This window comes from Sorex fumeus, unplaced genomic scaffold (assembly GCF_029834395.1).
Source record: "Sorex fumeus unplaced genomic scaffold, SorFum_2.1 ptg000028l, whole genome shotgun sequence".
Lineage (NCBI taxonomy): Eukaryota > Metazoa > Chordata > Mammalia > Eulipotyphla > Soricidae > Sorex > Sorex fumeus.
The window spans coordinates 8,098,588-8,124,942 of record NW_026606085.1 but is presented as its reverse complement, the minus strand read 5'-3'; the positions used below and the strand labels follow the sequence as shown (position 1 = coordinate 8,124,942).

Sequence of the window (26,355 nt, the reverse complement as noted above, 5' to 3'; positions counted from 1 at the left end):
TTAGTTGCCTGTTTTCTGTCAGGTGCAGACTTCTCTCTCATGAGGATCATGAGGACCGCGATTCTCAGTAGAAAGTTGTGAGGGAGCGTGTGGGAGAAGCCGGGGAGGGAGTGGCTGGCTGTTCCCGAGAAGGGACGTCTTGGGAGTTTTTCCTAAGGATGCTATTTCCCTTTTGTACTTGTGGCTAATAGGAAGAAAAGACCCATGTTGCTCCCTGAGGAGGAGAAGGTGGGCAGCTACATGTGTGAGCCTAAGGGAGATGAGAGCAGACCCCTTCAGATGGCACGGTCGCCCACCCCGTCAGCAGGCCGGACTCCGGGTCCAAGCTGGTTAGTGGAGAGCTGCCACAGCTGGCTCTACACCCCTAGCCAGTCACCACTTCCAGGAGTATGTCCTGCTGACCCGCTGACCCGCTGGCCTGCTGGCCTGCTGGCCTGTCTCTCATTGTTGTGGCTTTGTTTGGAGGCCAGACCTCTGTCTCTTTCTCTTCTGTGGACAGGCCTGTGTTTTGTGTCTCTCTGCAGCGGTATGGCCAGCAGTGGAGGGTGCTGGGCCCTGAGGAGCCGGGGACTGTCCCCCCAGCAGCCTGAGGAAGGAGAGAAGCTGAGGTGGGGGCAGGGGCTCAGCTGCCCTTAGTCCCTGGCGCTGTCACCTGGAACAGGGGCATCGGGCCTGCTCATTGGTCCCAGGGCCAGTGTCGGAATGGTGCCTTGCCTGCATTCCAGTGAACGGTGAACGCGCCGTTTCCAGAGCAGATTGGGGTGCTGGGCTTTGGGCCGCATTTTGTTTCAGTTGTTCTTCCCCCGACTAACCGAGATGCCCAGGCAGGCCGGCCCAGGCTCATGGTCCCGCGCAGCTTCCCGGTCCTTGTGAGCTGGAGGCTCCCTGCTAGCACTTTCTTGGGCCTCCACCCTGGCTGCTCCAGCTCAGCCAAGTCCCAGAATCCTGGGAAATCATGGCTTTCCTTGTCGCCTCAGTGTCCGGTGGTGAATCCGTTTCCTCAGGGGAGAGGGTGAGGAAACGGCAGTGGCCTCCTCCTCTCTCCTTCCTCGTCTCCTCTCTCACTGGGGTTATGGAGCAAGTGTCATGTCCACTCAGTGGCCCAGAACTCAGAAGGGACTTCCTTGTCTTGACGCCCCTCCCGTAGCCCCACAGCACACAGTAACCCTTTGGCTGTCCCCCAGGCAATGCAGTAAGGGGGACCTAGGGCGCTCACCCAGGCCACTGAGGGGCCACTCCTGCCAGGTGGTGTCCAAAGTAGGGCATCTGCCTCCACCCCCTAACCCCCACTTCCATCCACCTTCACAGCCATTTCCTTGAATGCTGCCTTCTTTCCTGAGTCAAGGTCTCTGCCTACAGACGTACCTGGATCCTTCCAGAAGGGGCACCTCTGGGTGCACCTCCTGACAGGCGAGGATGGGAGCAGGGGATTCTGGGCCCAGGCTGGGCATGTGCCACCGCAGCAGGGAGCCTGGCAAGAGTCGGGGAGCAGGGGGAGCTGAGCCACCTGACCCTACCTGTCTCGGCTCCTGCGGGCCACAGTGCTGCTGTGCCAGGCTGGGGGTCTGCCTATGGCGTGGCCTCCTCCCTGGCAGCTTGTGCGGCAGCTGTGCGAAGCTGGTTCGAAAGGTCGCTGGGAAGAACAAAGGCAGTCCTTTGTAAACAGCTCCTCTGAGGCCCCTGGGGACATTCGGGGAGATGGATCAGGTGGGCGTGAGGGAGCTCAGAACCAGTGGGCACAGTGAGCAAAGTGGGCAGGTCGTTCAAACCCCATTTCCATGGGTGGCAGCAAGAATGGACAGGCCTGGAGGATGATCGAGACACTCGTGTCCAGCAGGGGCTGTGGAGGGGACCTGGAGCCTCTGTGTACCAGGCTGGATTCCAGGCTGACCCCTCCGTGCCCCGGCGAGAGGTTCTGTGGGCCGGGTATTGACAGGCAGTGTGCCTGCACCCATGCCCTGGGTGCTTTCAGCCTAGGTCATGGCTAGACGGGCTCCAGAGATGCTTCCCACCCCATCCCACCCGTGTTCGCAGGCCCAGCCCTCACAAGGTTCCCGAGAAGTTGCGGGGAGTGCCCACCACGGCCCCACTAGCTTCCCCCTTCTGTCTCCTGCTCCTCCTGGGGACAGGAGGACCAGGGCGCGTCCTCCCTTTGGCCAGCAGGGACATCTCACTGAAGTGTTCTTGCAAGGGTCGGGCTGCTGCTCGGGAGACACTCGTCAAAGCAGCAGCCTGGGTTCCTGCTTGGGCCTTGAGTCTTCGGGGCACCAGGGGGACCTGGAACCACCCGGGGTTCTCTGGGGCTTCTGCGGCTGCCCCCCAGTGATGCCAGAGAAGCCCGAGGCAGGTCCAGGCTGGGCAGTGCCCTCATGGGTGCTGTCACCCGGCCCTGCTCTGGTGGTCTGTACATGAGCAAATGGTGGTGTGCTCGTCCAGGCCAATCCGAGCATCAGGCATCCCCCGCAGGAGGGGGCTACAGACAAGCCCCCTTCCTCAGAGTGCCAGGACACGCCGTTAGGGGAGGGTGGGCTGGGGAGTGTGCCCCTTCTCTGGTGCCCAGGGCGGGCACGTTCTCTTGCCTTTTTTCCAGTTCTGCTGGTTTAATTGGCTATCTGGAGGAAGCCCCTGAGGAAGAGCCCCCTGCCACCGCCCCTACCTCCTCGGGCTAGAAGCCCTGACACTCCGATTCCTGCAAGCTCCATAGAATTTTCTGGGTCACAAAATAGGCGGTAGAGAAAGAAATGAAGGCACGGTCAGGAGGCCTGAAATGAACCATCCGTGGAGGGCACGGCTCAGCCCCACTATTCCCCCTACATGCATGACGGCGAGCCTGGGACTGTGGGGAGCAGTAACCCCAGGCCGAGGGTCCCAGCACTAGAGAAAGCAGCTAAGGGAGCATCCGGGCCTCGGCTGCATCCAGCTTCCTCTGAGTATTCGGCCTGTCCTCACACTGGAGACGTCTCCTGAGGGCCTCCTTCCTGTGAGGGAGGAGTGTCTGGGCCAGGGCTTCACGGAGTGCTGAGAAGGCCAAGGTGCCCTGTCAGCAGGCCAGGCCTCCGAATGAGGCAAGGGTGCGGTGGTGGCACTGGGTGGGCCTGGGGTACAGGTGGATTCAGGGTGCTGGGGGCCTCACTGCGGCCTTCCTGACCCTCTAGTCTCGCCTCCTGATTCCCATGTCAACACCCCCAGGTGTGACCCTGCCCCCTCCTGTCCTCCCTGCGAACACCGGAGGGACCCCTGCATGTCCCCCGAGAGGCAGGTGCCTGTGCCCCATGTCCCCCGAGGAGCAGGGTTACCTATACCCCGGTCACTTGAGGGCGGGGTTATCTGTACCTTAGTCACCTGAGGGCAGGTTACCTGTACCCCATGTCACCTGAGAGCAGGGTTACCTGTACCTCAGTCACCTGATGGTGGGGTTACTAGTACCGAAGTCACCCAAGGGGCAGGGTTACCTGTACCCCATGTCACCTGAGTGCTGGGGTTACCTGTGCCACACCTGAAGGGTGGGGTTATCTGTGCCCCAGGTCAGGCAGGAGGTACCTGGAAGATAGGTGCTAAGAGTCGCCTCCCCTCCCCTCCCCAGAACTCCCTGAGCCCAAGCCTCCGGGCCGATGCCATCTCTGGCCTCTCAGTTCTCCTGTCACGGGGTTATGACAGTAGCACCTGAGGTGGCCGGGACCCAGCCCTCCTGTCTGTTGCTGTGGGCCCACACTCAGTCACACACCTTCCTAGAGGCGCCTCTTCTGGGCTTTCCTCCGCAGAGAAGAGGGACAGCTGCGGCCTGAGCTCCGCTGGCCAGGAAGGGGAAGCTCCTGCCTCGTGCCCTGGGCCGCCCTTGCTTCGGTGCCCACGCCCCACTTCCGGAGGGCCAGGCCGTGGCCCAGAGCTCGGGGATTCAAGGGAGACATGGGAGCTCCGGGGCCCGCTCCCTGGTTCCACGGCAGTGATGAGAAAGATGGTGTTGGCAGCCTGGGGAGATGAGAAGCTTGGAGTGCCCGTTACCTGTGTGTCGGATTTAATTTTTTAAGCGAGAAAACATCAGTTATTACTTAATGCAATTTGGTCAGAACTCTCTCCGCACCCGATGTGGGCAGCGGGAAGGCAGCGGAAGGCTCGGGTTCCATCGGGCGAGGCCAGATCCTGGACCAGCGCACACAGGCTGTGTTTGGGCTTCCCCATGGAGGGAGGGGTGTTGGGGGGACATGCCCAGGATGGGCTGCAAATGCCGGACGTCCGGAGCCTCGGTCTGCTAGCTCTGCCATGGCACAGAAGGCAGACTCGTGGTTGGGGCTGGTCTAGGGACCTTGTGAGCCCCCCTGGGCACCTGCACATCCATCCACGTCCCTGTGGCCCAGCCCTTAACCCTTTCTGTGTCAGAGAGGAGCGTGATGTTGCCCGGGGGAGCTGGGAGCTGACTCCAGCCCCGAGGGAGCCTTCCAGGGCTGTGCCCGCTGCCTGGCCCATTTGTCCTGCCAGAGCATGTGGGACAGGCCTGAAAGTCTGTGGTCTGGAAACCCCTGTGTGCCCGCAGCGCCCTCACCTGGAGAGAGGGACCTTGAGTGTACCCTGCCCAGTGTGCTGCTCTGGGCGGTCATCCCTGGGGGCACTTGGCAAGAACGCCCAGCATGTCCCAGCCACACTGTCCTGCCCAGTGGTGCTCTGTCCACAGAGTGCCTCCCTTCCTCCTCCCGGCCCTTAATACTCTGCGGAGTGCCCTTTGCCGCCTCCCCAGTTCTCAGCATACGGACCCAGGAAGGTCCTGCCCCATCCCTTCCCGGCCACCTCCTCCCTGGTGGGCAGTGTGGGGTGCGGCCAGGGACTCCCGGTGGGGACGTCGAGTGGGACATTTGGACAGTGACGCGGACTGCGCCTCCCTGAGACTGTATGTTTGTGGCCTGGGTGTGTCCCCAGCGTCATTTTCACTTGTGGTTGTGGTTGGTGCTGTGTGGTGACGCAGTGGTGATGCATGTCCTGTGTCAGCACCGCTAGGGCTTTGTCTCCTTGGAGGGTGTTTCCTGGACTCACTGGGACAAGGAGGATGACACAGCCGTGAGAGGCCCCAAGCCCAGAACCAGTGAGCCTCGAGCACTGAGCCAGGAATGAGCCCCAAGCACTGTCACTGTGGCCCCCAATCAAACTGAACTAGCAGAGCAGAAAATTAAACCCAAAGAGATAGCAGGCTGGTAGGCACCCCTGCATCAGGCACACAGCACCCCTGCATTGGACACACTGCACCCCTGCGTCCAGGCCCCGGGGACCTTGAGACGGGACCACTTATTCCGTTTCACAGATTCCTGGTGTGTGAGCCCTGGTGCGCTGCAGGTCAACTCTTGCCCTCAGATCATGTGCCCCATCGCTCCTAGAGGTGCAATGCTGTGTTCCTGACCTCGGCTCTTGTGTTTCACCCAGAGCAGCCCCAAAGGAAGAACAGGCGAACAGAACAGTCGCTGGGTGTCCGGGAGGTGGGCGGACAAACCTGACCTGCGGAAAGCAAGACCTGCCGTGCTTTGCTCTGGGCAGTTCCTCTTTCAGGGGGCTTGGGGGCTCCTTTGAACATGTCTGAGCGTGAGCAGTGAGCTGTGGGCCCCGAGCGAGCCGCAGGAGATGCCTGCCATGGGCGGAGCGGTGTCTGTGGCCGGCACACTTGCCCACATTTCCATCAAGCGACCCTTGTGGGGGTCCGCACCCCATGCCAGGGACCTGCACTCAGTACACCCCTCTGCCCAGGAGCAAAGCTGGCCACCTCCTCTAGCAACACAGAGCAGGACCCACCCAACCCACCCCGCCTCTTCCTGGCCCTGTCCCCTTCCCCACGCGGGGAAAGCCTTTTGGCTTTCCCAGAATCCCCTGGGCGTCTCCCAGCTCATTCGCTCCCCAGTAACTCCGGGGTTTTCTCTGTGGTCAGACTGTCTAAAGAAGAGTGAGCTGGAGAGCTGAGAGAGAAAAGAGAGGAGAGTGCTGGAGAGCCGAGAGAGACTAGGGGGCTGGAGAGCCGAGAGAGAGCAAAGTCCAGCTGCATCAGCCTTCCTTCTTCTCGCCTGCGCTTTGCTCCTGGAAGCACACGCCCTCTGCTTGTGTAGGAGTTGACTCCCAAGGAGGCTGGGTTCCAGGGGCCATGGACTGGCTGTGTGGGAGTGGAGGAAGCAGCCCTCTCTGTGGCCCAGTGTGACTATGTGGCCCGCCGGCGGGCTTAGGGGTGCCAGGCAGAGGCTTGGCTCACACTGGCCCACTGTGCCTTCCTGCGGGCCTGGGAAATGCCCACCCGCCTGCCGCCATCCCAGGAAGAGCCCATCTCCGGTGAGGAGGAGGCAGGGGAGAGGAAGCCGAGGAAGTGCCGAGACTGGCAGAGAGCAGCCTGAGGGGATGTGAAGTGTCAGGCCCCTGGAGTCTCCAGGGCAGGCAGGAAGTGCTGGGGATGGGGACGGGTGTGTGTGGGGGGGGGTACGTCAGAGCCCCCATCCCCAGCCGTGTTGAGAGTTGTGCATGACTCTGAGCATATTGGCCCACCCTGTGCCATGAAGGGCTGCATAGAACGGGCTCAGCCTAGGAAAACGTGGCTCCACCAAGGAAGCCGCGCTGGCCCTGGGAAGGGCCGGCTTCTTCCGACTGTCCTTCTCCTCAGTCTGAGCAGAGCTCACGCCCCCCCCCCCACTCCTGTGGGCTCAGGAATGTCTATAAAAAGCCTCTCCTGGTGTTGGGGGCTGAGGCGGTGGGGACCGGCCGGGCATCTTTCCCTCTGGGCCCCGAACAGGGAACGGGGTGGGTCTGGGTCCAGCCTCTGGTCTCTTGGCCATTCTGGGATGCTGATGTCCTTCCTTTCCTCTGGCCAGCATGATGATGGACCCACCCTCTCTTGGGCAGGAAACAGGGACCCTGGGAGGGGGTGTCTGCCCCCAACTTCCTGCATCCCAGCCCTCAGGTGTCTGCGGTAACGGCTTTGCCTCCCACCGTCCCCACCCTGGTCCCCAGCCCTGGTCCCCACCCCCCGCTGTGACTGGAGAAAAGGGCTCTGGCTGGAGGTGCCCATGGGCGCACCCCACCCTTTCCCGTCAGTTGCCCTGTTGGGGTTCAGCCAAGGGGCCTCTGACGGCCTTGCCTCAGAGAGGGACAGACCTGGACAGGAGTGGAGAGAAGTGACCGCCCAGGGTCCACACGCTGGTCTCCAGAGGCTTCCCCAGAGAGAGGCACAGGCCGGCCCAAGGGAGTCGCCTGGAGCTCCACACGTTGCCTTTCTTGCCACCGGGCTGCATCTATAGTGGATCTCGCTCTCCCAGACCGGAAGAATCCCATTTGTCAGCAGTTTGCAACATTGCCAAATAAAGGCTTCTTGGCCAAAGGCAGCCATGCTCTGATGATGACCGGACCTTGGCCAGCACCCCCCGCGGTGCTGCATTCGTGCCAGGGATCTGCGGAGAGCACAGAGAGAGACAATGCTGGCTTTCAGCTCTCCAGATGCTTTGTCTTCCAATAAAAGTCCAAATTAATGTTTTAAAAGGTTATTGCTAATTTTTTCCCCGTTTAGCCGGCATCCTTTATGAGTCTCATGTGGACAGACCCTGGCATTGCCGCAGTTTCCTTTTCGCACAAAGCTAGTGTTGGGTCATCAGCTCCTGGTTCTCATCACACAAACCTGAGATTCCCTGGAATTAACATGGGGGAATGTTGTTTGCTCTGCAGAAACCTACTGTTTCGGACGTTCTGCTGGCCGGAGAGAAAGGGATTTCCAGCCTAGAAAGAGGGAGCCAGGGAGTTCCCACGGCTGCCCTGGCTGGTGAGGGCCCCAAAGCATCTGCAGCAAGTGGGGATCAGGCCCGAGGGCCCCCCACACCCCCAGGTGCACCATAGAAGGCTGTGGGATCCAGCAACTTGGGGTAGTGCCCGGAAGTCACAGAGTCCAGGCCTCCAGCAGACACGCCTTCTCCTGGGCATTGGCCCGATGTTGCTCTTCACTGCCCCATGGACCACGGTGGCCACTGTCTCTCCGGGCAGGGGCACAGGGTGGTGCACGTCTGTCCACAGCTCCCCTGCTCATAGTCAGGGCTAAACCCCATCCCTCTGTGGTCTCAGTAATGGCTGCAGCCCACTGCAGTCAGGGGGCGGGGGAGCCTCGATGCTGGTGTCCTTTGAGGAAACATTTTCGCTGCTGACCAGCATGGGTGAGTCGACCAAGGAGGGACCTGGATGGCCCCCAAATGCAAACCAGCCTGTGCTCTGGGAGACCTGAGGCCCCAGCATGGCCTCATGTGGCTCCTGTGTCCACAGGCTGAGTGCAGGAGCTGCAGGGTGGCGGGTGACCAGCTAGCAGATTGACTGATAGAACCGGAGAGCATGGGCAGAGGTGCAGGAGCATCCCCTTTGTGGCCTGAGGGCCGTGGCCGACTGGGCAGGGCTGTACTGATATTTAGTGACGTGTTCCCAGCATTGAAGTCTCTCCTGGGGAAACACCTAGTGCCTTCCCGGCAGCTCGGGACCCTCTGGGCGCCGTTTGAGATGGACCCACCCGCGCCGCCAGCTCCCAGGACCCCGAGGTCCCTCCCTCTCTGTGCGGCCTCTGGACTGCGGCCATGCACCACCTCCCACCTCCCAAGGGGATGGGGGCCGTGAAGTCAGAGCCCATTAGTAGCCATCAGGAGTGCTGGGAGAGAGTTCTCATCAATTTCCTGCATCGCCTGGTGGAATGTAAGGAAAAGGGAAGTGGCTTTGCTCCCTCTGGGACTGCCAGATGAATAACTGCCATGGCCACAGGCCTGAGAATCCAACGAGTGGCCAGGAGGTGGCCCTCGGGGGACACTGGCAGGGGGCACGGGGCAGAGGGGGCCACGGCAGGGGGGAATTGGCACCTTCTCTCTTGCATTCCACTCTGCTTCCCTTCCTGGTTTCATGGCTGCCATGCCCCGGTCACCCCTTTCCCTGGATCCCGCTACCCCCAGTCTCTGTTCTGCCTCTGTGAAGCCGCGGGGCCAGGCTTTGTCCCATCTAACTGGAACCTGGTGGTGGGCTGTGCCTGCAGATATGTGCCTGTGCGCCCTCTCTGCCACATCGTCTGAGCGTGCATGGACGCCATTAGGTTTTGGGGGGTCGGGAGGGGGGTACTTGCTGATCTCGACTCCTGCTGGTCCTCACTGTTCCACGGGGGCTGGACCCTCCTTGAGTCGCACGGGGGGAGAGGGCATGGGGGAGGCGTGGGAGACTGTGGGATGTACCCACAGGCCCCCTCCCCACCCCAGCAGCGTCTCTGAGTCCTGCCAACTGCGGGCAGAGGCTCTGCACCCCTCTCCGCTGTGGGGCCTCACCGTGCTGTGCCAGTGACCTACTTCCATTCCACCCCCGAGGTAGGAGTAAGTCCTGAGAACCGCTGTGGGTGGCCCCCAAGAAAAGAAAAGGTGCTGTGGGCTCCAGGCCTCTCGCTCCCCGGGTTCTCACTGGCCTGCTCCCAGGTGCTTGGCGGTTTGTAGCTCTTAGAGCTGTGATGCTCCACCCTTCCCAGCCTTGTCCTCATGCTGACTGCTAAAACGTTGCCCCTTCCTGTCCCCCATTGGCCCACTGGGGCCCTTTGCTTCTTCCGTATCTGTTTCTCTAAGGGCGGAAATGGAGATGTTGTACCTATCTCCCTGATGGGCACCAGAAGCGTTGTGCTAGAGACTTGATGTCCCTTCTGGCCCAGGAGGGCTGATGCTGTACACTAAACATTTCTGACCCCAGACACCGGCCCACCTGGAACTGGGAAGGCCTCGTTGTTGTCAGTGGGAGATTATGGGTTTGACTTCACAGAAGTTTCTGGAGGGCTTGGGGCCACACCCAGCCAGTGCTCAGGCTGACTTCAGGCTCTGTGTTCGGCCTCATTCCTGGTGGGGTGCAGGGGACTGAACTTGGTCATCTGCACACACGGCAGGTGCCTTCAGCATTCTGGTGGCTGCTCTGGGTCCTCTGTGTGTTGGGCACCGAGGGCTTCCCTGTCCTCCCTGGCCAGCGGGACCTGGGCTGGAGAGTTTGGGACATTTAGCCCCTTCCGTGCAGGGGAGACCCTGGGGCAGCTTCCATGTCCTTGTTTGTGACACTCAGGCGCTGAATCAGTACTGTGGGGTGCAGTTCTGGGAGGCGAGACCAAGAGGCCACAGCAGTGGTGGCAGCTGGAGCAGGGCTGCGTCACCAGGAAGCCCGGATGGCAGTGTCGAGGGCCAGGGTGGGCTCACCCACTGTTCCACGGGGGCTGAACCCTCCTTGAGTCGCACGGGGGGAGAGGGCATGGGGGAGGCGTGGGAGACTGTGGGACGCACCCACAGGCCCCCTCCCCACCCCAACAGCGTCTCTGAGTCCTGCCAACTGCAGGCAGAGGCTCTACACCCCTCTCCGCTGTGGGGCCTCACCGTGCCGTGCCAGTGACCTACTTCCATTCCACCCCCGAGGTAGGAGTAAGTCCTGAGAACCGCTGTGGGTGGCCCCCAAGAAAAGAAAACAAAAATTCAAACTGAAAACGAGCCCAGGAAGCACACAGGGAGCTTCTCTGTGGCTCAAGACCCACCAGTAAAATTAGACATAAACCCCCGACACCTCCCAGCCGATGTGCTGACGGAACTCCCCCTGCAGTGCTCTCACCCTCAGCAGAACAGTGAGAGGTTGGCGGGGGTGAGTTTTCTCTCGAGGCGGGGGGACAGGTCTCTCTTCACTGAGCAAATGTGGACCGGTCAGCTGAGCAAGACAGCCACGGCAGATGGGCCCCTTGCTTGCCTCCAGGCCCCCGGGAAGGTTGTTCTTTGTAATCGCCCCTGGCTGTGCGTCTCCCAACTCATCTGTCTGTCTGTCTGAGCTGTGAGCAACTTTGTGAGGCTGGGTCGGTCAAGAGGGCAGCAGATACTGGTGGCCACTAACGAGGGTCTGCCCGAGCCCAACCCTCCCAGCGAGAACGTCCAGGCCCCTCTGCTGGCCTGTCTCCTTCTCCCTTCCCCAGACGAACACGCCTGTAGGCAGGGTCCGGCCTCAGAGCCTGCCTGACAGGCCTGAGCCCTCAGGCTGGAGAACGAGCATCTCCTGCCTCCAGTGCCCCCAGCACGGCCCCCTCCCCTGGCCCCGCAGAGCTGGGGTGACAGCTCCAGACCACTTGCCCTGCTTGGCTGTGCCCGTGTCCCAGTGCATGCAGAGGCCTGTGACAGCCTGGCCCTGCTGTGCCACACATGGCAGGCAGTGAGCAGCCCCTGAGCATGGCAGATGTGGCTCCATCCCTACCGTGTGCTGGCAAGGGCCCCTCTTCGGAGCCAGCAGCTCCTACTTCTTCACAGCTCGGAGTGGGGAGGGGGGTAAAGGGGGAGCAGGGTCTACCATGCGCCTGAGCGTCACTGTGAACCCCTTGGGTGCAGGGACACCTCCCATGGTATGTTTGTGGTGTCCGGGGACTATTGGGGCTGCGCTGAGCTGGACTCACCTTAACCCCTACCCCTGTCTTCCAGCTCCAGGGACCCCTGAAGAGAAAACAGCCCCCTCCCCCGGACCCCACCCACGGCAGCAGGCCCAACGGCTTCCTTGACAGCAACTTCCTGGATATCAAGAGGATCTGCGTCGGGGAGACCCCAGGGCCGGGCCAGGGACCCCTCCAGGCCAACAGTGGACAGAGCCCGATGGCGCCAGGGGCCCTGCCCCTCAGCCAGGTGCCTGCCCGGAACCCCGCGGCCCCGCTGACTGTCCCACCACCCACCGAGGCCCTGTCCAGCCTGGGCTTGAAGCCAGTGAAGAAGGAGCCGGGGGAGACCGTGTCCTGCAGCCGGCAGCTGGATGGCACCTTTGGCCAGCGGCTGGGCGAGGAGCCGGCCGAGCTGGACCCCGAGCTCCAGGAGCTGTTCAATGAGCTGTCTAGCATCTCCGTGCCTCCCCTGAGTGACCTGGAACTGGACAACATGATCAGCGCCACCATCAAGCAGGGCGACCCCTTCAGCCTGGACCTGAGCCAGCCGCCGAGCCAGAGTAGCCCTCCTGGGCCCACCCTGGCCCCGGACAAGCCCCTGGTCAAGAGCGAGTACTCCCCAGGCCGGGGCCCAGCCGCCTCCGCCTCCCCGCAGCTTCGGCCCCCTTCGGCCAGCCCCGCCTTCTCTGTGGCTGCGCCCGCCCTCCCTGTCTCCTCCCCCTTGTCCTCTGTCCCTCAGGGCCAGCCCCAGCCTGTCCCGGGCGCTGGCCGGGTCCTGCCCAGCTGGCAGGAGGTGTCCCATGCCCAGCAGCTGAAGCAGATCGCAGCCAACCGCCAGCACCATGGCCACCTGCCACCGCCACCACAGCCCACAGCCTGGCCAGGTGCCACGGCCCCCGCATTCTCACAGGAGAAGACCCCCAGCCCCTCTTTCACCCAGCAGTCGTTCGTCCCCCAGAGCTCCTCCATGACCGGGGGCACTGGGAGCAGTGGCCAGTCCAAAGCTCTGGGCAACTACGTGCTGAAGGCCGGCACCCCGCCGTCCACACGTCAGGAGCCTCCGAGGGGCCTTGCGGGCAGTGCCCACAGTGGTACCAAGCTCCTGTTCCACTTCGGCCCAGAGCCCGGCGGCCAGCAGCCGCTGCCTGCTCTGGCATCCTCCGGACAGCCTCACCTGCCACAGTACACCGCACCTCCGCCCACCCAGCCCACCCAGCTGCCCGCCGGCCAGTCCCTGCTGAGGTCAGCGCTGCCCACTCAGCAGAAGACCCTGCTGCAGAAGATGCAGGGCCCAGCCCTCGCTGGACTGGGCTACCAGCTGTCCCCCCAGCACCGGCAGGTAAGAGTTCATGCACCCTGCCCACATGCCCGGAAGCTTTCACGTGCTGGTCGTGCTCTGCTCTGCGGTCTGTGCCTGTCCCTGCTGCGGGGCAGTTCCGGAAGCCCCTGCAGCGTGAGGGACCCGGGGCATCCGCTGCTTACTCCTCGGGCGCCCACATGTTCGCCCTTTGCACCATGGGTGCCGGCACTCCATGCTCCTATCAGTGCCAGGGAAGGGCTATAGGGGCCTGGGGCTGGCCAGCTGACGTTCGAGGACACGGGAAAGGCTCCGGGTTACTGGGTGAAGGGCCCGTGAAAGGGTCCCAGTGAACAACAAGGAGAGAAGTGCGTGAGCAGCGCCCAGTCTGTCCTGGTACGCACAGGACTCGCAGTGCCCACCAGAAAATACTGGAGGAGTTCTGGGTGCCAGAGTACTGGTGTGAGGAAGTGAAAGAGAAAGTTTCCAGGAAGGGGATGGGAGGGAAGACGGAGGGAGAAAGAGCAAGGAGGAGGGAATGAGGGAGGGGGAAGGAAGAGGGAGAGCTGAGGGAGGGAGGAGGAAGGAGGGAGAGTGGGGGCAGGGAGGAGGGAGAGCAGAGGGGAGGGAGGAGGGAGGAGGGAGAGCAGGGGGACGGAGACCATCTGAATGTGACTCAGCACTTAGCCTGCATTCGTGTCCAGGCACAGACACAGAGGTTGTGGGTCACAGTGGGACTCCAGGATGAACACCCGGGCTCATTGCAATCACGTTCCCGGAGTGGTTCTAGTCAGCTGCCCAGAAGAGAGCACTGTAGGCTGGGCAGGGGAGAGGGAACCAGAGGAGACGTGGCCTGGGCGTGGCAGTCCTGAGGCACAGCGGAGGGTGGGCGGGGAGTGGGCTGTGTACACGGCAGCACTGTGGTGCTGTGGCAGCTGGGAGCGTTGAGGACCACCTCAGTGTCTGGGCAGGGGCAGGCGGCCCCGACCTCACTGAGAACCAGAGAGTCTCTGCCAAGTTCAGATGCCAATGCCCTGGGACACTGCTGTTTCCGACCCCACGTTCCTGTGCGAATGTGTGTGTGAGTGAGTGCGTTCATGTATGTCTGCCCTGCCTGTGTGCACATCTGTGTGCATGTGTGTGCACGTCTCTGTGTGTGCTCATGTGTACACGTCTGTGTGCCTGTGTGTGCATGTGCTTCTGTGTGTGCACATGTCTCTGTGTGCATGCCTGTGTGCACATATGTGTGTACATGGTGCACGTGTCTGTGGAGACTCCAGCCCACTGCCCCCACCCATCCTCGTGAGCACAGGAGGGGCCTGGTCACGAACTCCCCCAGCTGAGGGATGGCAGCATCTGGTCTGGAGGTGCCGGTGGCCGCCCTTCTGAACACTGGATGTGAGTGTCCTGGAAGCAGGACTGGGTCTTCTGCCCTGTGTGGCCTCAGGAGCTGCAGTGGCCGCAGATGCCATCTGCTGGACAGTCCCGGGACTGCAGCCATGACTGGTTAGTCGCAGCCCATCTGGGCAGTGCTGACCCAGCGTCCATTGGGCCGATTCTCAGACCCACTTGAGACAGGCTGGGCTCACTGGGGAGCAGCGCCTGGTGCACTGGAACGAGCCCTCTGGCCGCCTGGCAGGAGCATGGCTGACTGTTCACTTCATCAGGGATCAGGCAGGGCCAGGGGCGGGGCACCTTTTTTGTCTGCGGGGTCGTGCTGGCCCCCGGCCGGGCTCCTGCCCCTGCCCATCCCAGCCGGCCAGAGGTCAGCTTTGCCATGGGCACTGTTGCCTGGGAACGGAGTGGACACATACCATCTTTATCCGTCTCCAGGGAAACCAAGCAGAAGTTAACTAAAGGTCAGATTCTCAAGCGGGGGAAGGAGCTTTTGTTGACTCTTTGCCCACGGCCTGGAAGCATCACTGGGAGCTGGTCTGAGCGCCTGCCCCGTCCCCTCCCGTCCCCCCAGCTCTGACATGGATACCCCCCACCCACCTCCTTCCTGCACTCCAGCACGCTTGGGGACCCGCTGCCTCTCGGCACCTCTGTGCTCACCATCAGCCCAAGGGGGCCTGGGGGACCCCTTCAGAACTGGCGTCTCTGCCATGGTGTCTCCTGCTAATCACGCAGGCCCGCAGAGGTCTGTACAGCCTTTCGTGGTTGCTGTGAGGCTGAGGTGAGGCCTCAGGTAAAGAGTTTGGGCCCAGGGACACAGGCTGTGGCAGGGCTGGTGTTGGGAGTCAGCAGATTCCGAGCCCAGGACCAAGCTGGGGGTTCGGGCCTCTCCGAAAGCGTGGGCGCAGATGGCCAGGCCCTAGCGGCTTTCCTGCAGGGGTGAGTGGGTGTGGGTGCCTTCCTGATACACCCTGTTCCCCATCAGCATCACTGATGGTACAGAGAGAAGCTCGGCGCCGCCAGGGGCTGCTGCACTGTACGTGGGGCCCACTTGGGCCCGTCTCTGTGGCTGTGCCTTATGAATTATGCACCGTGTCCATTAACCAATCTATACGTGCGGCAGGAAGAGACTTGCAGATGCTTTTAGAGGGGCTCGTGCCGCCTTTTGTCAGGAGAAAGGGCGTGTGGTTGGAGGAGGGTCGGCAGGATGTGCGGAGAAGGAAGGTGTCTGAGTTCCTGAGTTTCTCATCGTTGCCTCGATGTGCAGCATTTGCATGGACACTGGCATGTGGCTCCCTGTACCTAGGGGCCTTCCTGTTTCTGCGTCATTGTTTCCCCCAGGAGCACTGAGTTCTGCGTTTGCTGTGCTGCTACAGGGCGCAGGCTATACCCCAACAGGGCAAGAGGGTGCCGGACTCAGTGAGGGAGAGAGTGGAGGGCTCCTGTGGACAGTGTCCCCAAGTGCTGCTGGAAGCCCAGGGCCACTCCCCCAGTTATGCCAGGGCCCATGCGTATGGGGCTCAGACTTGAGGCTCTGTTAGGCTAGACCTGCCCCTGGGCACTAGAGCCCCCAACTGCTCCCCAGGGAATCCCCATGGAAGGAGCCAGAACCGGCCGTGCTCCGAGTAGGCTGGGAGGAGCTGAGATGGAGGATGAAATTATGTCACACTGGTCCCTTCTCTGTCTTACCTGCCCTCATGCACCCCACCTTCCTTAGTCAGCACACGCCCCTCCCCCCACACCCGATCCACCAAGACCCCCAGTCTCCTCCCCGCTGCAACCAGCATCTAACCCACCCATTGTCCTCCAGCACCCTCTGTTCACTGGCACCCAGCATCCCCCAGCACCCACTGTCCCCCAGCACCCACCCTCCCCCCCCCCACACCTCTGTCAGTAGAGACCAGTCCTGGACTGCTCCTACTTCTCCATCAGCTGCTGCTACCAACCAGCCTAGAGCTTTGGGGATCGAGGCACCCCTGGGCCCAGAAGCCCTCCAGCTCCAGGCAGCCCCCAGCCTCACCTCCCCGCCAGTTCCGAGAGGCCTCCATGATGCAGGCGGCCCTAGAAACCCCCAGACCCAGCGTCTAGCGGAGCACAGGAAGGGCCTAGTGGAGCTTATCTCCGCCCTCTTCTCCAAGGCGTGCTCCTGATGGCTGCCGGGCTTTCCCAGAACTTGATGTGGGCCCGCAGCTCCTGCCCTCTGTCTGTGAGATCCAGACCGGCTGGGGTCCTCGTCTCTGCCTGACTCAGGCTCCCCCGTTTTATGGACGCGGGCTCCAGACACTGCTACTGCTGCCTCCACTCTCCTGAATCCGCCAGCCAGGCCTTCACAGCGCACCCGGCCCCACCGCTGTCATTGGGCAGGACTTGAGGGGTTTCTGGATCTTTCTTAATGTCTCTCCTTGTCCTTTTGCATCAAAGGGGAAAAAAGGTTCATAGTAAGTTGGTGCAATGACTTTTTCCTTGGTGGCCAGAGGCGTGCTGGGCCCTTACTGGAATGACGTTTAACTAACTATATGGTTTAATGGTTAACAAGTCATACAAAACTCTTAAACCAGAAGAAATTGTGCATGTGCATACACACACACACACACACACACACACACACACACGCAGACACACGTTTTCTTTTTCACCCCCACCTCCGCCCCAGAACAAAGCTTGGGTGAGCCCTGCCAGAGACCCCTCAACCTCATAATGCATGATCCGGTGTGAGAGCACTCACCTCCCCTGGATTCGACCCTTGGCGCTGTTTGAAAAACAAGCATTTATTTGGGGCAAGGATGTGGCTCGGTGTGAAAGTGTGTATCTACATGCAGAGGGTATAGCACCTCAAAAAATGGAGCATATCCACAAATAAATAAGTCCTGTATGTTTGTGTCCTTCAGTACAATGCAAAGATAGGACACACCGTCTCAGTATCTCTGTTGGACTTCGTGCCAAGCTATACTGACCCAGCTACTCTGCATTCTCTGCTGGGATGGAGCAATCTAAACAGTTGTGAACTCCAGAGGGTGCTAAAAACCCTTGTATGTAAAAACAAAAATTGTCTTAAAAAGTGGTTGACATCTCAAAGAGTATAAATTGTCGACTCTGACTTCTAATTCTAAACAGAACTGTGAGGTTAGATGTCTGGGTGTGCACAATCTCCCTGTTCTTACTGAGGAAAGAGGTAGAAGCTTCCTCCTCACTCCTAGCTGTGGAGCATCAGCGGCTGACTGGATAGCGTGGCCAGGCAGGTGATTGGACCGAGGAAGCCGGCTTTCCTGTCCCCTCTGTGGGAGATGCCTCATTGAAGGCTATCATTTTCCTCAAACATTACGGCACATCAAAATGTGTTTGTAGAGTTTGCATAAATAAATGTGGTAAAGGCTCTCCCGTTGATCGTCGATTTGCTCGAGCAGGCCCAGTAACGTCTCCATTGGAGACTTTGTTGTTACTGTGTCTGGCATATCGAATACTCTCGGTAGCTTGCCGGGCTCTCCGAGAGGGGCGGAGGAATCGAACTTGGGTCGGCCATGTTGGCCGCTTGTAAGGCGAACACCCTACCCGCTGTGCTATCACCTGATTTTCTGGGACTTGAACCCAGCCCAGCCTCAGGGAGAGCCTCTCACCGTAATGCTTAGGAAGGACTCTGCTGCTCTGAGGTACCACTGAAGAATGCAGAGGCTGCTCTGCTAATCCCCAGACTCAGGGAGCACTGGCGGCTCCTTGGCATTCAGGAGCAGCTCTGTCTTCCTCAGCGACGTGCTTGGCCTGCTGGAGACACCAGCCATAGTTCCCGGCTGTCCTGAGAGGGCAGGAATCTGTGGGTTCTACTTTCCTGAGAGGAGATATGGCCTTTCACTGGGTGCCCAGGCCAAGGCAAATGTCCAAGTGTCTCCTCTGCCAGTGCCTGACCCTCTGCCTTGTGGGACCCTGTCACCATGGAGCCCATCCAGCTCCATCCATGGAGCCCTCCCGCCACCAAGTGGCCTCTGTCCCAGTATAGTGCACACTCTGGCTGCCCTCAGTAGACACTTAGCACACGCGCCTGAGCCTCTCCCCACCTTCTGTTGAAACTGTTCCTGCCCCTGAGGGCCGTAATTGGCACCTTATTCATTCGTATATTTTCTCAGGTGCCTTGACTTGAAGTACTCCTCACAGTATGTTCCAGGCAGACTATTCCAACTTCACATGCTTCACCAGGTCTGTTGGCGCCCCCTCTGTCCCCAGACTGGGCCCCTCACACCGCGTCCCCCAACTCCTGCTTAGCAGACTTGGTCCTGAGAGCCTCTGTCGGTCTGCGGCCAGTGGCTGTTGTTTCTCCTGTCCCACTGTGCTTCTCTGCATGCTCCATCCGTCCCCCCATCCCTGGAAGCTGCTAGATCTCCGATCTGCTGTGTCCAGGCCGAGCTCTTGTGGATAGTGCTGCACTGACACAAGAAAGGAAATCCTTCCGAATTAACACTCTCTGCTCTTAGGGGCATGGCAAGAAGTGGAACTCCTGAGGTGTGTAGGTGAAACTGAGGCAAAATGCCTCATGGCCCACCGATCTACAGTGATTCAGTGCTGTTGGCAAAGAGAACGGAAGCAAAATCAAACACATGGGATCTCCTCAGATGAAAAAGTTTCTGCACTGTGAAAGAAATAATGATAAAATAAAGACACCCTGTGGAGTGGGAGGAAATGCTCATATACAAGATTTATAAAGTACTCACGACGCTTAGTGGCCAAGAAATTACCTCAACACAAATAGAGAGAGGACCTGAACAGACACTTCCTCAGAGAAGACTCACAAATGACCAATAGGCATATGAAAAATGCCCTTCATCGCCCATCGTCAGAAAAACACGAGCCTCAGTGAGCTGTCGCGTCACACCCCTGAGCCCAGCACACACCAAGACTGGGAGCAGCAGCTGCTGGCAGGATGTAGGAGTGAAGTAGCCTCACAAACTGTGGGGGACACGCCACTCACTGTAAGGGGATCGTCACTCTCTGCTGGGGACACAACACTTACTATAGGGGTTCGTCATTTACCGTGAAGGGATCGTCAACACACTGTGGAGGATCAGCCTTCACTGTGGGGGGTTGTCACTCACTGTGGGGGAATTGTCACTCACTGTGGGGAGATCATACTCACTGGAGGATCATCATTCACTGTGAAGTGATCGTCATTCACTGGGATGTTGTCACTCACTGTGGGGGATCATCACTCACTGTGGAGGTCGTCACTTACTGTGGGGGATCATCACTCACTATAGGGGACCATCACTCACTGTGGGGGATTGTCACTATGGGGGATTGTCACTCACTGTGAGGGGATCATCACTCACTGTGGTGGGCCATCACTGTGGGGGGTCATCACGCACTGTGGGGGCATTGTCACTGTGGGGGATTGTCACTCACTGTGAGGGGATCATCACTCACCCACTGGGGTGTCATCACTGTGGGGGAATCATCACTCACTGTGGGGGGGTCATCACTCACTGTGGGGGGTCGTTGGGGCGTCGTCACTCACTGGGGGATCATCACTGTGAGGGGATTGTCACTCACTGGGGGTTCGTCACTCACTGTGGGGGATTGTCACTGTGAGGGGATTGTCACTCACTGGGGTGTTGTCACTCATTGTGGGGGATCATCGCTCACTGTGAGGGGATCATCACTAGGGAGGAGTCATCACTCACTGTGGAGGATCGTCATTCATTGTGAGGAGATTGTCACTCACTGTGAGGGAATCGGCACTCACTGTGGGGATCCTCACTCACTGTGAGGGGATTGTCACTCACTGTGAGGGGATCGTCACTCACTGTGGGGGATCGCCACTCACTGTGGGGGAATGTTGCCTGGTCCAGCCCTGTGGAGAGCAGGATGGCAACTTCTCACAGCATTAAGCATTGGGCTCCCATGTTTGCTGTGTCCTTAAGGGCCTCTGAGATGGTATGTCCATGTCCCAGACAGACCCTCTGGCCAGATCTGCACTCTGCCGTTGGCTGCTGAGATTGGCACCTTCCATGTGCAGCTGCTTCTCCACACACTTGAGCAGAATACTTAGCACCATGCTCAGCTACTGTCAGCTAGCCACTCAGCACCGGGGAAGGGCAGATTCTGTTTGTGAAACTGGACATTTTTCAGAAGGCCACCAGATTGACTTTGACGGAAGGGGACATGAACATTGACCCCTGGCTCCCTTTCTTGAGAGGGGCTTGTTTGCGGACAGGGACCCTGTAGGGAAGTCCTAGTTTTTCCTGGGCATGGGCTGAGGAAGTAAAGTGGCACCCTGGGAAAGTCTGCTCAGCTCACATGTCAGCATGCACACACGTCATAGCATGTACACTGCATGGCACACACACATTATAGCACACGCACACAGCACAGATGCACACAGCATGGCACGCACACATCCGAGTAGGCACATATCACAGCATGCACGAATATCACACCATGCACAGCATGCACACTCACATCACACCATGCACACACACATCTCAGCACGCACACACAGCACGGCACGCACACACCATGGCATGCACACATCACAGTATGCACATGTCACAGCATGCACACAGCATGGCACAGACACAAACCTCAGAATGCATACACAGCACGGCATGCACACAGCATGGCATGCCCACATCACAGTAGGCACATGTCACAGCACATGCACATCACACCATGCACACACACGTCTCAGCTTGCATGCACACATCATAGTCTGCACATTGTGTCACAGCATGCACAGACATCACAGAGTACGCGTGCGCGCGCGCACACACACACACACACACACACACACTGGGCTTGAGTTTGTTCCACTTTCCCCATCACCCGGTCGTGCTTCCAGGGAGAGTCTGCAGAGGGAGAAGCGGTGACCCCGCCAAGGCAAGTCGCACGTGCGCAGCGCGTCGGCAGAGGGAGTCTCAGCAGAGCCAAGCCAGCACAGCAGAGCATATTTTTCTTTCAAAATATTTGATGTATGAAGTTTGCACAACATCTTGGCAGTGACAATCGTGCCATGCTTCCTGCTAACATAACGGCGTCTCAGTCATGAGCTGAAAGAATGTGCATGCTGGGCATGGGTCCGAGGCTGGCTCTGCCTCTGCGCCTGCAGGGGCCGCTGCATCGAGGATGGATCCCCTGAGCAAAGCACTGACACGTAGGGCCTCTTACACTGAACCCTGGGCCCTGCCGACTGCCCTGAGTCCCGACTGGGCATGGGTGCAGGTGCTGGCACCAGGCATGGGGCCCAGTGGGCCTCAGACATGCTGATGTGGGGGTGGGGGGGCAGGCAGCGGCCTCTGACCGACTCTTGCCTGTAAGCAGGAGGCAGTGGGTATGTGGCTGTGTGTAGACCGAGCTGTAGCCTGGACCTCATATGCCCACCGGGGCCAGGGTGGAGCAGCGGCCACATGGCAGACGCCTCCTCCGTGGCTAGCCCGGCTGTAGCAGACGGGGAAGCAGAAAAAAATGAAGGGGATCAGTCCTGGCTCCCCGGGCCTGTCGGTCACCTGTGTGGTCCCCAGTGATATGCCAGTGCCCCAGGGAATCGTGGCAGTGAATGAGGCGGGGCCCAGCTGAGCCTCCTCCCATGTGAGCGCCCGGGCGGGAGAGGGGACCGGTGCCCACCTGGCTGGCACGCCATACCTGTCTCCTGCCTAGCATAGTGCTTCCCATATAGTGTTCCTGCGTGGCAGTGAGCAGGAGACTCCCCTCTCTGATCAGTGACCCTCAGCTCCTGGACTATGATAGGCCCTGAGCTAGCCAGTCTTCACTCTCAGAAGAGGGCTGCTGGTGTCATCCCACGGGGTCTGAGCCATCCAGCAGCTGAGAGGCTAGGTCGACTCTGGCTCGACTGTCTCGCTCCTTCCACTTTGAGCCCCCGACAGTGGGGTCTGGACCAGCCTCAGGCCTACAGGGAAATCTCCCGGGACAGCGGGGCAGAGCTACTTGCTTCTGAGCCCAGAGAACTTGGTCAGGGGCAGTCACGGCTGTTCCCTTCGGGGCTCTGTATGTGCTCCTTGAATGCAGAGCTGCCATCCCCAGTCTCGTGGCAGCCTCATGGAAGTGTGCCCAGAGACTGTGTCCTGTCCGTGGGGACGCCTCCCTGGGTTTGCCCTGACAGGATACAGAGTGTTGGCTTCTGCTAGGGCTCCGTGGTGCGTGGCCCATGCTCACACGACCTCCTTCTCTTCCCAGGAGCAGCAGCCCTCTGCCGTGACCCCAAGCTCTGGCCCCAGCCCTGGTGGCAGCTTCCTGGGCTCCCAGCTGATGCAGCAACTGGTGGGCAAAAAGCAAACTGCACAGAGACCGCTGGCCGAGCAGAAGCTGCTCCTCCCCACACAGATGCTGGTGAACACGGTCAGCACCCTCCCTGCCCATCCCCAGGACCCCCACAGTCCCTCCTTCCATCCCACTTCCTGCCGGTGTTTCCCTGCTCTGCTGCCTCTCTAACCGCTTCTTGTGGAGAGCGTGAAGATTGGGGTGGGGGCGGTTGCAGGAAAGTCCAGGAGTCACCAGCTGCTGGACAGCTGGCTTGTCCCCTCCTGCCCACGCCCAGTGAAGGAATGTCCTGGACCGCCCATGTGGCACAAGGCGCCAGTGTCTCTCCACAGCATTGGGGGGCGGGCTCTAGCCAGTGCCCATCCAGGCTGACCCAATGGATGAAAGGGTTTTCAGAGTCAGCATGAAGTTCCAGAACCAAGACTGGCCTTTCGGAGTGCGGCCTCTCAGAACTGGGGTGTTTTTGGAGAGATCTGAGATTTTAGGGCTTGGGTCAAACCAGCGAGAGCTTCTCGGGCTGCTTTCCCCTTTGTGAACCTGTGCTTCAGAGCAGGCCATGCCTCGGCTCCCGACTCCTTCACGCGGGGCTCCCAGACCCATGTTTCATGTGAGTTACTTGGTTCCCCAAAAGCCCGAGAGCCTTTCAAGTTTGTGTTTTCACATAGAAGCAGGAATTTGAGTCTGTTTGCTGCTGTTTTAAGTCGCTCTCTCCCACATCTGCTCCACTTGAAAGGTCCAAACTGTGGCGAGAAGCTGAGGGCCCTGAGATGTATGGCGGCCCCCGTCCTGCCCCGCCCCCGGAAGCGACTCTCCTTGGGTCACCTTGTCCTCTGTTTTCCACGCTGATCATTTCGGCCCTAAATGGAGGCTGCTCTGGGCTCAAGGGAAGTGGCTCCATGAGCCTGAGACATGCAGGGCCCGGGGCAAGGACGGTGGGGCCAGTAGCTGGCCTGGCCAGGGCCTCTGTGATGCTGTGACTCACTCTAGGGGAGGATGCACACACATACGCACTCACACACTCATATACTCCCAAACAGGGCCAGCCCCTGTATCCCAGCCAGTCCTGTCCCCCAGCCCCTGTGTCCCCATCGTCCCTCTGCCGTGGACACCCCAGTCCCCTCTCAGCTACACCTGTAGGTCCAACATGAGCTTCACTCTGTCCCCCAGTGACCCCCAAAGCCTGCACCCAGGCCCTGATGCGCCCCTCCCCCCAGGTCTCTGTGCTGGGCAGATGTGGCTGCAGACCCCTGGCAGGAGAACGTCCCCTGCAGGAGCAGAAGCCTCAGGGTTTGACGCCTGGGTCCGTGCTTCCCTCAGGCACTGCCAGGGGCGACTCCCGAGCCCTGAGCCTGGACTAAGCCCCAGCGTTATTAGTGTGGCCCCAGGGCCATAAAACAAAGCAGAAATGTCCCATCTCCTCTCTGAGCTCCCAACCCCACGTGTTCTAAAGACCCTAAAGAGTCCCGCACCAAAGTCAGGGACCACAAGGTGTCTTGGGCGCAGAGACGTAAAGCCAGAGGCACTGGACACTCGGGGTGAGGCTCTCTCCAGTGGGGAGGTGCCCCTGCACCACAAACTCCCGTGACCCATCCAGTGCCGGGGGAGGGGGGTGGAGAGGGGTCAGGGGCCTGACTTGGCAAATGCAAACGCAGATCACCGCCCCCCCACCCCGCTTTCCCCAAGGCCCATTGGCGGGGAGTGAAGGGTTGGGGGAGTGGGCTACAGAATAAACACAGATCCCTCCCAGGAGGCCACAGACTTTGGTTCCCGCTGAGCCTAAGTACTCGGGAGAGGTGACGAGTGGGGTTGGGGTGCAGGCCTAGAGCCCGGCCTTGGGGGCCTTGGGGGTGGGGAGGGGCACAGCACCAGCTCTGGGCTCACCAGAACTGCCCCCGGCCATGCATTCTCCCCTCTGTCCCTGGCCCTCTGCCCCCTCTGCCTTCCCCCGTCCCCTCTCCCCCCAGAACCCCCAGCTGAGTGTTCTTGTGTTCTCAGGAGAAGCTCGTTGTGCAGGACCAGATGAGCAGACATCTGTCCAGACCGCCCCCTGACTATAAAGACCAAAGGAGAAACACAGGCAACATGTCGTCAGGAGCCCCCTACCCCGGTGAGTGTCCCCAGACACAGTATAGGGAGAAAGACCCCCCAGGTACCCTCCCAGAGCCCCCCAGAACCAGGTCGGGCCAGCTCCGGGCCAGGCAGACCCTCCTCTGTCCACTGACAGTGGCTCCGTTGGTCTGGATAGTCACCACTGTAGGCCACCTGCAGGCTCCAGGAAGGCCGTCCACACCATCTCACTAGGCCAGGTTGGTCCTTCAGACCCCTGGTGGCCACCTCCTCTCATACGCTGGGGACAGCGCCCCCTCCCGTGGGGGCAGGAGCCTATCGGCTGAGGCCGAAGCAGAGTGTTTGCTTCCCCTCTTCCCTCTGACCAGCAGCCTGCAGAAGCCCCTCCTGGACCCTTCGGGGCCACGTCTGCATGGACAGCATCTTTGCTGTGACCCGTCCCTCTGCGTCTGCCTCAGTGGCTCTTCCCTGGTGTGTCCTTCATGATGGACATCGCAAGTCCCCAGCTGGTTTCACGTGTCCCGGAGCAGGTGTTTGGCTATGGCAAGTGCCCTGCCACCCCTGGCCCGGGCTGTGTCCACGTCCGCAAGAGGACATAGTCAGGGACTCATGAGCTTCTTCTCTCCCCAGGGCCCTCTCCTGCCGTGAGCTCGAACTCCAGCCAGGCCTTGGCAAACCCCGTTTCCACGCAGGCCCTTGGGACCCCCAGCCCTGGCCTGCTGACTCCAGCCCTCGGCACCCGCCTGCAACCCAGCACCGCGGCTGTTCAGAACCAGAACCAGAACGTGGGTGCCTTTGCCAGCCCGCCCTGCAGCCAGCCGGGCCAGTATGGTGCCGAGGCAGGTATGGGCCGGTTGGTACCACAGAGAAACCTCCAGCAGCTGGGGGCGGGCCCTGGCGGAGCCCTGGCTCCCCGGCCCCCCACCTTGGCCCCAAGTGCCAGCAGCAGCAACAGCGCCCTGTTTGCGGCCGTGTCTCTGGGCACTTCGCCACAGCCGAGACTGAGTCTGCCCCATGGCATGGCCGGCCTGGCTCCCCAGCGGGCGACCCCCGACATGCTAAGACCCCCGGCGACAGCCCCGCCCAGCTGGGCCTCACCCGGAACCCCCACCAAGCCGCAGGACAACCCGAAGCCTGCAGGCGTCTGCTTCCCCACGGTCACACCTGCGGCTTACACCCCAAGTCGGTCCCTGCCACAGGTCGTGGGGGGCCAGCAGTTCCCCCCGACAGCAGCGGCACCCCCCAACACTTTGGCACCAGCGGTACAGGCAAGACCCCTGAGCCAGGTGAGCCAGACGCTGAATGGGCCAGGCCTGGAACCTCTCCGGAATCTGAACCTCGGGCCCAGCCCGCTGGGCACTGCGGCATTGCCGGGATTGAACCCGTCCGCTGCAGCCCTGGGCCAGGCGCCGCCACAGGCCCTGAGCTCTGGCAGCTTCCCAGCACCCAGCCAGAGTTCCCAGCCTTGCCAGCGCTCCGAGCACGGCAGCACCGAGCTGGCCTTCGACTTCCTCAGCCCGCAGGTGGATGGCGTGGGGCCGGCGCTGAACAGCGACGTCGACTTCATCGACTCCCTGCTGAAGACGGAGCCCGGCAACAGTGACTGGATGCGGGACATCAACCTGGACGAGATCCTGGGTGGCCCCTCTTGAGGGCGTGGGAGGGGCGGGGGCAGCTGTGCAGGGCTGGCCGAGCCCCCACACAGTGTTGCTGTGTGAAATGACCTCCGAGCCCCCGTTTCCCTGAAGCGAGGCAAACCTGTGGGTGTCTGAGCCCGTGGGCTATGGCGGGTCCTGCTGCCCTTCCGTGCTCTGAGCTCACTGCTGTCAGTAACACTTTGCCCTCAGCCGTTGCTTCTCCTGACGCCTCCAGGGCTGGCTGAGGGACCCTGGGGCTGAGTGGTGGAAACCCCAAGCCTGGGCTCCCCCCATTTCGGGCATTG

The 26,355-nt window shown here is 60.6% G+C and overlaps 1 protein-coding gene across 1 annotated transcript; it reads left to right on the top strand.

Moving 5' to 3' along the window:
• Window positions 1-11,317: 11,317 nt before the first annotated feature.
• Window positions 11,318-26,212, top strand: MAML2 (mastermind like transcriptional coactivator 2). Its single transcript, XM_056114815.1, has 5 exons — window positions 11,318-11,368; window positions 11,445-12,734; window positions 22,263-22,424; window positions 24,342-24,453; window positions 25,044-26,212. Exons 1-5 carry the CDS (start codon window positions 11,318-11,320, stop codon window positions 26,063-26,065), a joined length of 2,637 nt encoding a protein of 878 aa, XP_055970790.1. The 3' UTR covers window positions 26,066-26,212.
• Window positions 26,213-26,355: the final 143 nt, after the last annotated feature.

What these genes read in the sequence shown, in the direction of transcription:
- MAML2 (XM_056114815.1), top strand. Translation starts at nt 11,318, where the DNA reads ATGCGCCTGAGCGTCACTGTGAACCCCTTGGGTGCAGGGACACCTCCC. An exon ending in GTGCAGGGACACCTCCCATG is followed by an intron (nt 11,369 to 11,444) that starts GTATGTTTGTGG and finishes CCTGTCTTCCAG; the next exon opens with CTCCAGGGACCCCTGAAGAG. An exon ending in GTCAGGAGCCCCCTACCCCG is followed by an intron (nt 24,454 to 25,043) that starts GTGAGTGTCCCC and finishes TTCTCTCCCCAG; the next exon opens with GGCCCTCTCCTGCCGTGAGC.